We start from the raw sequence: 13,117 nt of genomic DNA on the forward strand, positions 1-13,117 counted from the left end.
AAGAGGTAATTTTGCATGGCGAATCCGCCTAACCTGCACATCTTTGGAGCCTGGGAGCAAACTGGAGCACCTGGTCGACACCCACGCAAATATGGGGAGAACATGCAAACTCCACACAGACAGCGACCCAAGCCAGGAATTGAATCCGGGCCCCGAATGCTGTGAAACAGCAGAGCTAACCACTGCGCTGCTGCGATGCCCTTCAGTCACATCACAAGGTCAGTTCCACACGCAAGGTGACTTACAGCAACACTCCCTCATCAGCACTTCCCTCAATTGCTTCCAGTCTTGTCATACTCTGAAACTAACCTCCAGACCGCGATGAGACCAAGACTTCCTTCAATTAAACGTCCACTTTCTGGGCACTGTCCCATGATGTACTATTGACGCGCTACTTGATCTTGGGCTGATCTTCTCATCCATCATAAAGACTGCCTGCTGGGCTCCACTTTTGCACCCTCTCATACTCCTCTCACCTTCCAACTCTCTGTGAACCTGAACTCTTTGAGAACTCATGCTCAATCCTGTTCACCCTTGCTGACTGTCCCCTCAGCAGCTCAATTTGAAAAGTCTCCTCCATGTGTTCAATTCCCTCTGTGGCTTCATCATCAGTCTCGCCTTTTCGCACCCTGTGATTGTACTCTGCATTTCTCTGACTTTTGTAGGTCCTTTCACTCAGCTATCTCAGCCCCTGTCTCCCCCTCCTCTGCATCTCTCAATCCTCCTTTTGGATGCCATTTAAACCTAAACCACAAATCCTGATGTCTTCATCAAGTTTGCGACCAATTTCTATCCAGTTACACTTTGGTGAAGCGTATAGAACATAGAACACAGAACAGTACAACATGGCACAGGCCCTTTGGCCCTCAATGTTGTGCCGAGCTATGTCCAATCCCAAGATCAAGCTATCCCCACTCCCCATCATTCTGGTGAGCTCCATGTGCCTATCCAATAACCGCTTGAAAGTTCCTAAAGTGTCCGACTCCACTATCACAGCAGGCAGTCTACTCCACACCCCAACCACTCTCTGAGTGAAGAATCTTAACTATGTTAAACAAAATAGGGACTGCATAAATACAAAGCTTTAGTGAAGTGCACTTCATTATGCCTTTGGTCATACATTGAGTGCTTTGTACATTTGGGAAGAGTTGGCCAGAAAGGATGCATGTTTGCAGGCTTTTGATGTGTTTGCACTGACTGAATGTTGTCGAGAGCGACACTGTTAGGTTGTAGGCTTAAAAGACGAATGGGGAACAGTTCCAATTTGTTTCCCCCATTCTGAGAGCCTCCTCGAAGCAACCCAACAGTCACACTGGATTAGACAGCGATTCAATCTGTCAGCTTTACATTCCCTTTGGATGAATAAACTGGAGGGAGTGTTGCCAGGACTAAGGTGCTGAGTTATAGGGAGAGATTGGACAAGCTAGGACTGTTTTCTTTGGAGCATAGGAGACTGAGGTGTGATCTTATCGAGCTGTATAAGATCATGAGAGGCATGGATAGGGTGAATGCACTCAAACTTTTTCCCAGGGTTGGGGAACCGAGAACAAGAGGGGCGAAGGTTTAAGTTAGGAGGGGAAAGAATTAATGGGATAAAAGCAAATACCATGGATGCTGGAATCCGAGTCCAAAAGAAAAAATGCTGGAAAATCTCAGCAGGTGTGGCAGCACCTGTAAGGAGAGAAAAGAGCGGACGTTTCGAGGCCAAATGACCCTTTGTCAAAGCTAAGGATTAATGGGAACCTGAGGAGCAACTTTTTTCGAATGAACTGCTGGAGGAAGTGGTTGAGGCAGGGACATGGACAACATTGAACAGGCATTTGGACAGGTCAATGGATAGGAAAGGTTCAGAGGGATATGGACCAAATGCGGGCAAATGGGGTTAGCTTAAATGGACTTTATGATCGGCATGGACCAGTTTGGGCCAAAGGGCCTGTCTCCATGCCATTGATTCAATGATTCGATAAATACAGGTTCCAGCAGGTAGTGATGGCCAGGTAACTTGCCTCGAACCCTTCATTCAGTTTGAAGCCTGGGACAAGAACAAAGCAAGTGCAACAATTGACTTGCTGAGGAATGGGAGGTCAGACAATTTGTTTTTTTGCATGCAAGAGTGTGATTAAAACGCTCGTAAACGTGGGGACTCGTAGTGTTTGATTTAACCTATTCAGGGATGTTGCAGAAAGTGCAGACACTCAAACTTTGAGCGTATAACTCCAATGTGGAGCACAGTCACCTTCTGCAATGCTGCAATTCCTATGAATGTAAGAAAGGGAATATTCCTCCTGTTTCTTTGTAACTTATCACACCACATTGAGAATTCCTATTGGAGCTGGTTTCTGTGACCCGAGTGTTCCTCCAGCAACCAAAACAACCAACGCACGGTTAGAAATCTAGAATTCAGCTGTACACAGATCCTTAAATAAGCACGTTAAATAGGCAGATATTTACAACCATCCCCATTAAATACTTTGACATGAATATATATTAGAGTTATTTTCTAGTTGTACTTGCGTACTATCTGCAGCCGCATTCGGCCACCACCATACCTTCATATTTGAACTTGTATGTGACCACACCTGCATCGTCCAAATAGAGGATGGAGATGGGGTCCAGCTTGGTGGGGACACAGCAAGCTTTGGCTGCCATGTTGGGGTTGTGGAGGTTGACCAGGGTTTGAACAATGGCATGCTTGGTGGGGGTAACTTGCTCAGTCAGGGGGTAGTTACAGGAGCCTTTGCACTCGTACGCTTCATATCCGCTTGGGGCTATGATCCAGGAATCCCACTTGATCTCCTTAAATTCGACGTAAAGAGGACTCCTTTTGCAGGAATTCATCTTGGCATTCCTTCTGATCCTGGATGAGGTGTCATAGAGCATATTCGACCGCCTTTGCAGCAAGGTTTCTTCACTCAAGTTAATGTCACCATTTCCAGCATCTATGCTATTCACGTTTATATCTTGCTCATGCTCAATCATCTGCTCTAACTCTTCAATAGCTTCTTTCTTCATGCTTTTGCGATCATCGGAGAAGACTATGAGCAAAGGCACATGTTTCGTCTCTGGCTTCATGTCTATGTCAAGATCTCCATCTTCATAATTCTTCTCCTCCATGTTTTCGATGTGGACTTGAAGCCTGTGAGTGGTGCCCTCTGATTTTGACCATCTCAGGATGGCTTCCGTCACATCAAAAGTCTCCCAACCGCTGTCCTTGCCATAAATGTGTCTCTTGGCTAACTTGACCAGGCCAGAGTGTTCCCCTTTCTCCTCAGCCTGCTGCTCGTCCACCTCGTAGATGGAGACTTTTCTGTCCACGCCCTTGTACAGTCTTCTGTCCGTGTCCACCAGAGTGTAGAGTCGAAGCTCAGCCATGGTGATTTCTTCATGGCGAGGCACTGACACATTGAAGAGGAGTGAATGGACCCTCACACCATTCGTCTGATTGGCAACCGAGATGTCTGCAAAACACAAAAGTAATCAACCAACAATCGAAACCTTCGCACGTGCCACAAGGCTGGGGTCTGAACTTCACCAAAAACCTGACCCAGGATGTGACTGATTCCTTCAGTAAGCTGAGTATGTGTCTATCTGATCCTTGTGCCCAGTTTGATGTTTCCAGGAAGATCTGACAAATTGCCATGTGTAATTAGTGCTATTGCTGCAACGTGATGGCACATTATGGTTGGACTACTTAGACTTGGGATTCAGGAAACATTCCCAATACAAAGACTCGTGGTAAGAGGAGGGCAAGATTTAAGAAAAAGTTGAATGCTGCAATTACTGTTTACTGAGATGGGCTAAATAGACATAGTCTTCAGCATGTATCTATATTGGTTAGCATCATTTAACATGATGCTTCACAGAGACTTTAGAAAACTGAAGCAATGACAACCAATTTGGCATATTTAAAAGAGATTTTAAGTGCCCTGGACAAAAGAGAGACGGACAGAAGTAGTTGCAGAGCTGAAGACTGATCTGATAAGAAGTCTCACAGCAAAGACCAACAGGTTTATTTGGTCTTGTTGGACTTGAACCTGGTGTTGTGAGACTTCTTACTGTGCCCTCTCCAGTCCAACGCCGGCATCTCCACATCATGATTAGAATATGGGCGGCATGCAGAGGGGGGAGTGGTTGCAGAGCTGAAGACTGATTACAATTTGGGCGGCGCGGTGGCACAGTGGTTAGGACTGCTGCTTCACAGCTCCAGGGTCCTGGGTTTGATTCCCAGCTTGGGTCACTGTCTGTGCGGAATCTGCACCTTCTCCCCGTGTCTGAGTGGGTTTCCTCCCACAGTCCCAAAGGTGTGCCGGTTAGGTGCACTGACCATGCTAAATTCTCCCTCAGTGTACCCGAACAGGTACTGGAGTATAGTGACTAGGGGATTTTCACAGTAACTTCATTGCAGTGTAAATGTAAGCCTACTTGACACTAATAAAAAACTTTAAACAATAAGGGACCTTTTTTTTTTAACCAGTGGAGAGATCTGGGATGGTAACAAAGAGGAATGGAAATGGAGGAGGGATTTTGAAATGGATTTGGGTTCAAACCAAATGGCATTGCATTGAAATGGGGAAGGGGACTTTGTTACTGCAGTGTGTCAGAATGGGACAGCACTTATCTCAACTCAATCTGATTATTTGATTCACTGATAGCTGTGGACATGGCTTGGATTAGGAACTGTGAATCAACATCCCACCCCCCACCCCATTAATGTGCCACCCACGCCCAACATGCTCTCTGAACACTGTGACATGACATTTACCGTTGTTGACTACAAGGTCGTCTGTGCTTGCCTTTTTTTTATTCATTCATGGGACACGGGCGTCGCTGGCTGGGTCAGCATTTACTGCCCATCCCTAGTTGCCTAAGGGCAGTTGAGAGTCAACCACATTGATGTGGCTCTGGAGTCACATGTAGACCAGACCAGGTAAGGGAGGCAGATTTCCCTTCCCTAAAGGACATCAGTGAACCAGATGTCTTCTTCCGATAATCGACAATGGTTTCATTGTCATCAGGAGATTCTTAATTCCAGATATTTTTTATTGAATTCAAATTCCACCATCTGCCGTGGTGGGATTCGAACCCGGGTTCCCAGAACATTAGCCGAGTTTTTGGATTAATAGTCTAGCGATAATACCGCAATGCCATCGCTCACACCCTCTTTCTACTGACTCATCAATCATACAAGGGCAACATTGACTCCACACAAATCTCTGATATTACTCAGCACACCAGACCTCTCAGAGTTGTGTCAGATGGCTGGCAATCCCACGAAAGGATGAAGGCACAGATAAATCTTTCTAAAGGAATAGGGAGATGGCTGGAGGGGAAGGCAGGGTGGGGGGGGGGGGGGGGGTGAGGGGATTTCCAGCTGGAAACATCAATATTGACTTGGCCAAGGTGAGAAGCTCTGGTTGTTCTCTCAATCCGTTAATGTGTCCAGCTGGGAGAGTGAGATACTCCAACTGCAAGTCTTACTTGCTCAACTTAACATCTGAAACAGAAGCAGACTGGGTTGGAAACCTTAACTCTGCTTCTCTCTCCACAGATGCTGCCAGATCTGCTTGAGTTTTTATTCCACATTTCCAGCATCCAGGGGTATTTTGTTTTTATTTACTTGCCAGCTGTTTGCCTCATTTCAATGGCTGTTTGCTGCTGGTGTTCAGATTTGGAAAGGGAGTGTCTTTTTCCCCCATGCAAGGGGCGCAGGATTGCTCCAAGCCCATCTCATCCTCTTTCTCAAGCAAGCCCATCTCATTCCCTATTGGAAAAAGTCCCAGTCTCAGGGCTGCATCAGACCTTCTCTACACACTCCTGAAATTTGGGGTGTTGGAGTCCACCACGGAAGACTCGGGTTGAGCGATGCCTCAACCTGTCGCATGCATTTCCCTCTGCAATTACAAGGGACAGGTTGGTGGACTGGGCCTTTTTTTGTTTTGCCACAATGCAATGGGAATAACCTCCCAGGCGAGGGTAAAGGGAGCAAGTGAAAAGTTCTGGTGAACCCTGGGCTTCCTGTGAAAAAAAAAAGCGGGAGCTCCAAAGCATCAAGGGGACATTTCAACTCAACATTGCGTTTGGATTGGAAAGGTAGCGTGACGGTCAAAGGGTGGGATCCGCAGATTGCAGCCACCGCTCCTCTCCCTCTCTCAACCCCATAGACCCCCACCCCCCCTCCCCACTGGGGTTGAATAAATGGGAAAGGGAGTGAGGTCTTCAGCAATGCCCCGTCCCATCCTCGGGACCAGTTGGTTTGGCAGAGAGGTTGCGCCCTCAGAACCTACCTTCGTTCTGGAAGCTCCGGACCACGTTGGCCGAGGGCATGGAGGTTCTGTCGTTGGCGAACCTGTTGTAGAGCTCAAGCATGTACTCGGGTGGCTCGACCCTGGAGGCGTTCGCGGGGGTTCTCGCCAGCTCTGCCCCTCTCGTGTTGACCAGCAGGGTGCTGCTGAGCTCGTCCTGCTGAACTCCATCATCCACGTCTCCCAGCAGATGCCTGCTCTCGCCCTGGGCCAGGTCTGCCCTGTTGTCGATGGGGCTGCTGGCTGCTGGAGGCAGCACAACACAGAGGCAAGCCAGAAGCAGCAGAGAGCAGCAATCCATCCTCCCTCACTCACTCACCACTGCTATCTTGTCTGCCCTGATCTCTCTCTCTCACACACACACCACACACTTGTCCTGGCCAGTGGCTGAAGCGCTGATGTTTTATCCTGTGCAGGGGGGGGACTTGCTGGTAGTGTCATTCACATGCAATGCTGGCAAGTTTTTTTTTGGAAGAAAACGTCTCCTTGAGCCTGTGGTCTCTCACTGTCCACAGAAGCCCGCTCCCAGTAATTGGACAGCGTTATGTGACATGGCATTTTCCTCTTATCTATGGGTATATGCACAGCAACCAGATTTTCTTATCATCAGAACTCTTCCTTAATGAGCATTCTATAAACATTCTCTCATTCATATCCTGGCTCATAGGGGAGACGTTCCCACTCTTCAGGGAGATAGAGACCCCCACCCCCCACCCCCACTTCAATAAACCTTCTTCCTCAGGTTTGAAACCAGGGCTGGATTAATTTGCTGCACAATTGTCTTCTTCTGAAAAGGATAACTCTGAACTCACTGGCAAACGTTCCCCTAATTGTGTGTGTTTTTTTTAATATACTTTACTTTTTCGAAAAGAAAACACGGAAGCAATTATTGGAGTTTGTTGACACAAAGTGATCAGGAACTGACAGGGATGTGATAAGGAAATTGCTGCCTGCTCAAAACTTGTGCCCCCCCTCCCTCAAAACTCCAGTCAACAACAGTTTGAGACTTGTTCCTAATGAGTGCTCCCTGAGCCCAGATATTGGGAAACTGTATCTGTTCCCATTTAACCATGGGGAAAAAAACCCCAAGTGAGGCTCTCAAGAGGTGAGATTTCTTGGAGAACTATCGATCGACAGTGGGATTCAAAGAAAATAATGAACTCCAACTCAACAAGAATGTCCCCCAGTCCCCACACCAATTGCACCTTTTTTTACCGTGTACAATGTTTTATGAATTAGGTGCAACACAAACAGGATCACGAACCAATGTTGGACAGCAGGTGGATTCCTTGGGGCAAAACAACATTGAACTTCATTGCTGAAATGATCCATTATTGATAGCCAACCAAAGTTTATTTTCTTCGTGGCACATTGCTTACACTGCAATGAAGTTACTGTGAAAATCCCCTAATTGCCACACTCAGGCACCTGTTCAGGTACACTGAGGATGAAATTTAACATGGTCAATGCATCAGATGTTATTCTGGGTATAAGCCATCTGAACCCTCGATTAGATTCCAGTCTGTAGTTCACTCCCGGGTATCTGTTATTCTGTATATAAACCACCCCGAACCCCTCGATTACATTCCAGTCTGTAACTCACTCCCGGGTATCTATTATTCTACATATAAACCATCTGAACTCCTCGATTAGATTCCAGTCTGTAACTCACTCCCGGGTATCTGTTATTCTTTCTATAAACCATCTGAACTCCTCGATTAGATTCCAGTCTGTAACTCACTCCCGGGTATCTATTATTCTACATATAAACCATCTGAACTCCTCGATTAGATTCCAGTCTGTAACTCACTCCCAGGTATCTGTTATTCTATATATATATCTATAAACCACTCCAAATCTCTCAATTAGATTCCAGTCTCTAACTTACTCCCAGATATCTGTTCATCTATATATCAATCATCTGAACTCGATTAGATTCCAGCCTCTAATTCACTCCTGGGCATCTATTATTCTATCGATACAAACCACTCCGAACCCCTTGATCAGATTCTAGTCTGTAACTCACTCCTGGGTATCTGTTATTCTATATATAAACCACCCCGAACCCCTCGATTAGATTCCAGTCTGTAACTCACTTACAGGTGTCTGTTATTCTATATATAAACCACTCAAACCCCTCGATTAGATCCCAGTCTTAACTCACTCCCAGATTCTGTTATTCTCTATAGCAACCATCTGAACTCCTCAATTAGATTCCAGTCTGTAACTCATTCCCAGGTATCTGTTATTCTATATATAAACCACCCTGAACCCCTCGATTAGATTCCAGTCTGTAACTCACTCCCGGGTATCTGTTATTCTATATATAAACACCTCCTCGATTAGATTCCAGTCTGTAACTCACTCCCGGGTATCTGTTATTCTGTACATAAACCACCCTGAACCCCTCAATTAAATTCCAATCTGTCTCACTCCCAGGTACCTGTTATTCTGTATATAAACCACCCGAACCCCTCGATTAGATTCCAGTCTGTAATTCACTCCCGGGTATCTGCTATTCTATATACAAACCACCCCGAACCCCTCAAGAAAATTCCAATCTGTCTCACTCCCAGGTACCTGTTATTCTATATATAAACCACTCAAACTTCTCGATTAGATTTCAGTCTGCAAGTCACTCCTGGGTATCTGTTATTCTATATATGTCATCTGAACCCCTCGATTAGATTCCAGTGTGCAACTCACTCCTGGGTATCTGTTACTCTATGTATTAACCATCCCGAACCCCTCGATTAGATTCCAGTCTGTAACTCAGTCCTGTGTATCTGTTATTCTATATATAGACCATCTGAATCCCTCGATTAGATTCCAGTCTGTAACTCAGTCCTGGGTATCTGTTATTCTACACAGAAACCATCCAAGTCCTTCAATTAGATTCCAGTCTGTAACTCACTTCCAGGTACCTGTTATTCCATTTATAAACCATTTGAACCCCTCAGTTGGGTTCCAGTCTGTAACTCACTCCCGGGTATCTGTTATTCTCTTTATAAACCACCTGAACCCCTTGATTAGATTCCAGTCTGTAATTCACTCCAGGGCGTTTTGAACTGTGGGAGGAAACCAGAGCACTCGGAGGAAACCTACGCAGACACGGGGGAACGTGCAGACTCCATGCAGACAGTGACCCAATCCGGGAATTGAACCCAGGTCCCTAGCACTGTGAGGTAGCAATGCTAACCACTGTGTCACCATGCTGCCCTGCTCAGATATTGGAAGTTCTTCAGGGTTTGGACACATTCTCAGCTTTGGATCGTAGCTGAGGTGGAATATTTAATGAAACTGATTCTGGTTGCAACTTGAGTTTTGGGCAATTGTTCTGTTCACTCTTGTTTTGAGATTAAGTCATGAAAGCATCAAAACAAGTGAGCGTTGGAACAGAGCCAATGTTGTTCTGCCTTGAGGTCTTTGAAAGCAAATATTTAGATGGACGAGCAACAGTGTGACCGAAATGTGCACGTCAGATTTTACAACCGTAGAGCTGACATACAAACAGTTCACAAACTCCGTACAGTCTGTTGTACATTTTAAAGACAATACTATACACGAGGGAAATCTCACAATGGGGAATTTGCATAGTTAACACAAGGCAATGGCCACTGGATATTCTCTGATGCAGCATCACATTGCACAACAAGCAATGACTCAGACCCGAATGTGAGAAAAGAGTTCAGATGGCACCCTTCAGATACCTGGGAGTGAGTTACAGACTGGAATCTCACCGAGGGGTTCAGATAGTTTATATATAGAACAACAGATACCCGGGAGTGAGTTACAGACTGGAATCTAATCGAGGGGTTCGGGGTGGTTTATATATAGAATAACAGATACCCGGGAGTGAGTTACAGACTGGAATCTAATCGAGGGGTTCGGGGTGGTTTATATATAGAATAACAGATACCCGGGAGTGAGTTACAGACTGGAATCTAATCGAGGGGTTCGGGGTGGTTTATATATAGAATAACAGATACCCGGGAGTGAGTTACAGACTGGAATCTAATCGAGGGGTTCGGGGTGGTTTATATATAGAATAACAGATACCCGGGAGTGAGTTACAGACTGCAATCTAATCGAGGGTGTAGGATGGTTTATATATAGAATAACAGATACCCGGGAGTGAGTTACAGACTGGAACCTAATCGAAAGGTTCAGATGGTTTATATATAGAATAACAGATACCTGGGAGTGAGTTACAGACTGGAATCTAATCGAGGGGTTCAGGGTGGTTTATATATAGAATAACAGATACCCGGGAGTGAGTTACAGACTGGAATCTAATCAAGGGGTTCGGGGTGGTTTATATATAGAACAACAGATACCCGGGAGTGAGTTACAGACTGCAATCTAATCGAGGGTGTAGGATGGTTTATATATAGAATAACAGATACCCAGGAGTGAGTTACAGACTGGAATCTAATCGAGGGGTTCGGGGTGGTATATATATAGAATAACAGTTACCCGGGAGTGAGTTACAGACTGGAATCTAATCGAGGGGTTTGGGGAGGTTTATATATAGAATAACAGATACCCGGGAGTGAGTTACAGACTGGAATCTAACCGAGGGGTTCAGATGGTTTATATATAGAATAACAGATACCCAGGAGTGAGTTATAGACTGGAATTTAATCAAGGGGTTCGGGGTGGTTTTATATATAGAATAACAGATCCCAGGAGTGAGTTATAGACTGGAATCTAATCGAGGGGTTCAGATGGTTAATATATAGAATAACAGATACCCGGGAGTGAGTTACAGACTGGAATCTAATGGAGGGATTCAGATGGTTTATATATAGAATAACAGATACCCGGGAGTGAGTTACAGACTGGCAACTAATTGAGGGGTTCAGATGGTTTATATATAGAATAACAAGATAACAGGAATTAATCCAATTGAGGGTGCAACAAACTACGAATAAAATAATGACCACTTTAGCATTAGCCAAGACTGTGATCCTCTGTTTACTTGACAACGCACATTTATTTGATGAGGTTGTGTGATTTTAATTGCAGAGTGTTCCTTCATTCAATGAACATTGCTTCAATTGTTGGAATTCTTTTTTTTTTACAGCAATTGGTTCAGATATAGTACACTCAGTATATCTTATGTATACAGCCAAGCTTTTATTCATCCAGTGTTTCAATTGTTTTTTAAACTCAGCTGTTTTAAGTGAGGGTATCAGTGAGTTTCTTTTTAAGGGAAGTGATTTTTGAGGCAGGGAAGGTGTTAGGAGGAGGATGCAGTCACCCTGGGCAATTAACTTGCTGCTTGCTGGCTCACAGCACTCTAACAACTAATTGGGGGGTGGCATAGTGGTCAGCACTGCTGCCCCACAGCGTCAGGGACCCGGGTTTAATTCCAGCCTTCGGTCTCTGTCTGTGTGGAGTTTGCACATTCTCACTGTGCCTGCGCGGGTTTCCTGAGGTGCTCCGGTATCCTCCCACAGTCAGAAAGACGTGCTAGATAGGCGCATTTTCCGTGCTAAATTGTCCCTCGGTGTACATGAAGAGGGTGCCTGAGTGTGGCGACTCGGGGATTTTCACAGTAACTTCATTGCAGTGTTAAGGTAAGCCTATTTGTGACGAATAGATAAACTTCAAACTTTTGTAACACCCTATTATAGATGTTTACAGCATGGAAACAGGCCCTTTGGCCTAAATTGTTCATGTCGCCCCTTTTTTTAAGCCCCTAAGCTAGTCCCAATTCCATGCGTTTGGCCCATATTCTTCTATAGCCATCTTATCCATGTAAGTATCTGAATGCTTTTTAAAAGACAACATTGTACCTGCCTCTACTACTGCCTCTGGCAGCTTGTTCCAGACACTCACCACCCTCTATTGTAAAAAAAAATTGCCCCTCTGGACCTATTTGTATCTCTCCCCTCTCGTCTTAAACCTGTGCCCTCTACTTTTAGACTCCCCTACCTTTGGGAAAAGATGTTGACTATCTAGCTGATCTGTGCCCCTCATTATTTGATAGACCTCTGTAAGATCACTGTCCATAAGATCAATGTACAGCTGCAAATGGTCAGTGAGAATGAGCACACTCGATAAAGGTTGGGCATGGTGGGTGACTGCGAATGGGAGATGGAAGGACGGAATGATAAGTGCTACAGGAAAGGACACTGAAAATGACAAAGTATTGCTGGATAGGAGGGGTAAAGGATAAGCCACATTCTTGGAAGGGAGGAAGTAATGACGTGCTTGAGAATAAGAGGTGCAGGGATAAATAATATCAGAATAAACACAATGACTGATCAGAGCTGGAAGGGTAAACACACTGAGGTGACTGGTGTTTTGATGAGTTGTCATGTTTTCTTGTCCCACCCAACCCGGCCGGTTGACAAACGGAAGTTTCCATCCCTGTGCTGAGTAATTGGCTCAGTGATCCGAGATGATCTGTCTGGGTAAATTCTTCTTGCTCTGCTCAACTCCTCACGTGTGGAGGAAAATCACAACAACCGCACTGTGCACACCCAAGCCAGGTACATGACCCGAATCCCATCTCACCTGCTGGCATCACGTACTCTCTCTGCTTCTGCCCTTCCCTCAGAGTTTTAGCCTCTTGGGGAAATCGAGAATATTGGGAGCTGACAGGAAGTGGGATCGCGTTGACTGGCCAAATGGTCTGTTCCTGCTCCAGTTTCCTTCTTGTCCCCAGTGGCTCTTCAAGATGAGAAGATCAGTCATTTTGCTTGGAGCACATTTCCCCCACTTTTTCCTATCCTTGTCGGTATTATTGGGTGATCCCTCCTCCAGGACCATGCCCACAAATGGCCAATTCTCCATGTCGGAGATGT

At 45.4% G+C, this 13,117-nt stretch overlaps 1 protein-coding gene across 1 annotated transcript; it reads right to left on the bottom strand.

Moving 5' to 3' along the window:
- Positions 1-2,517: 2,517 nt before the first annotated feature.
- Positions 2,518-6,603, bottom strand: LOC145361317 (bone morphogenetic protein 10-like). Its single transcript, XM_080216973.1, has 2 exons — positions 6,285-6,603; positions 2,518-3,458 (listed from the first exon to the last, which is right to left on the bottom strand). Exons 1-2 carry the CDS (start codon positions 6,601-6,603, stop codon positions 2,518-2,520), a joined length of 1,260 nt encoding a protein of 419 aa, XP_080073099.1.
- Positions 6,604-13,117: the final 6,514 nt, after the last annotated feature.

The sequence above is a fragment of the Carcharhinus amblyrhynchos genome, chromosome 34, assembly GCF_965287045.1.
Source record: "Carcharhinus amblyrhynchos chromosome 34, sCarAmb.v2.hapA, whole genome shotgun sequence".
NCBI lineage: Eukaryota > Metazoa > Chordata > Chondrichthyes > Carcharhiniformes > Carcharhinidae > Carcharhinus > Carcharhinus amblyrhynchos.

Coding starts and splice junctions, on each gene's coding strand:
- LOC145361317 (XM_080216973.1), bottom strand. CDS start 6,603: ATGGATTGCTGCTCTCTGCTGCTTCTGGCTTGCCTCTGTGTTGTGCTG. Junction 3,459..6,284: donor CCGGAGCTTCCAGAACGAAG/GTAGGTTCTGAG, acceptor TGTGTTTTGCAG/ACATCTCGGTTGCCAATCAG.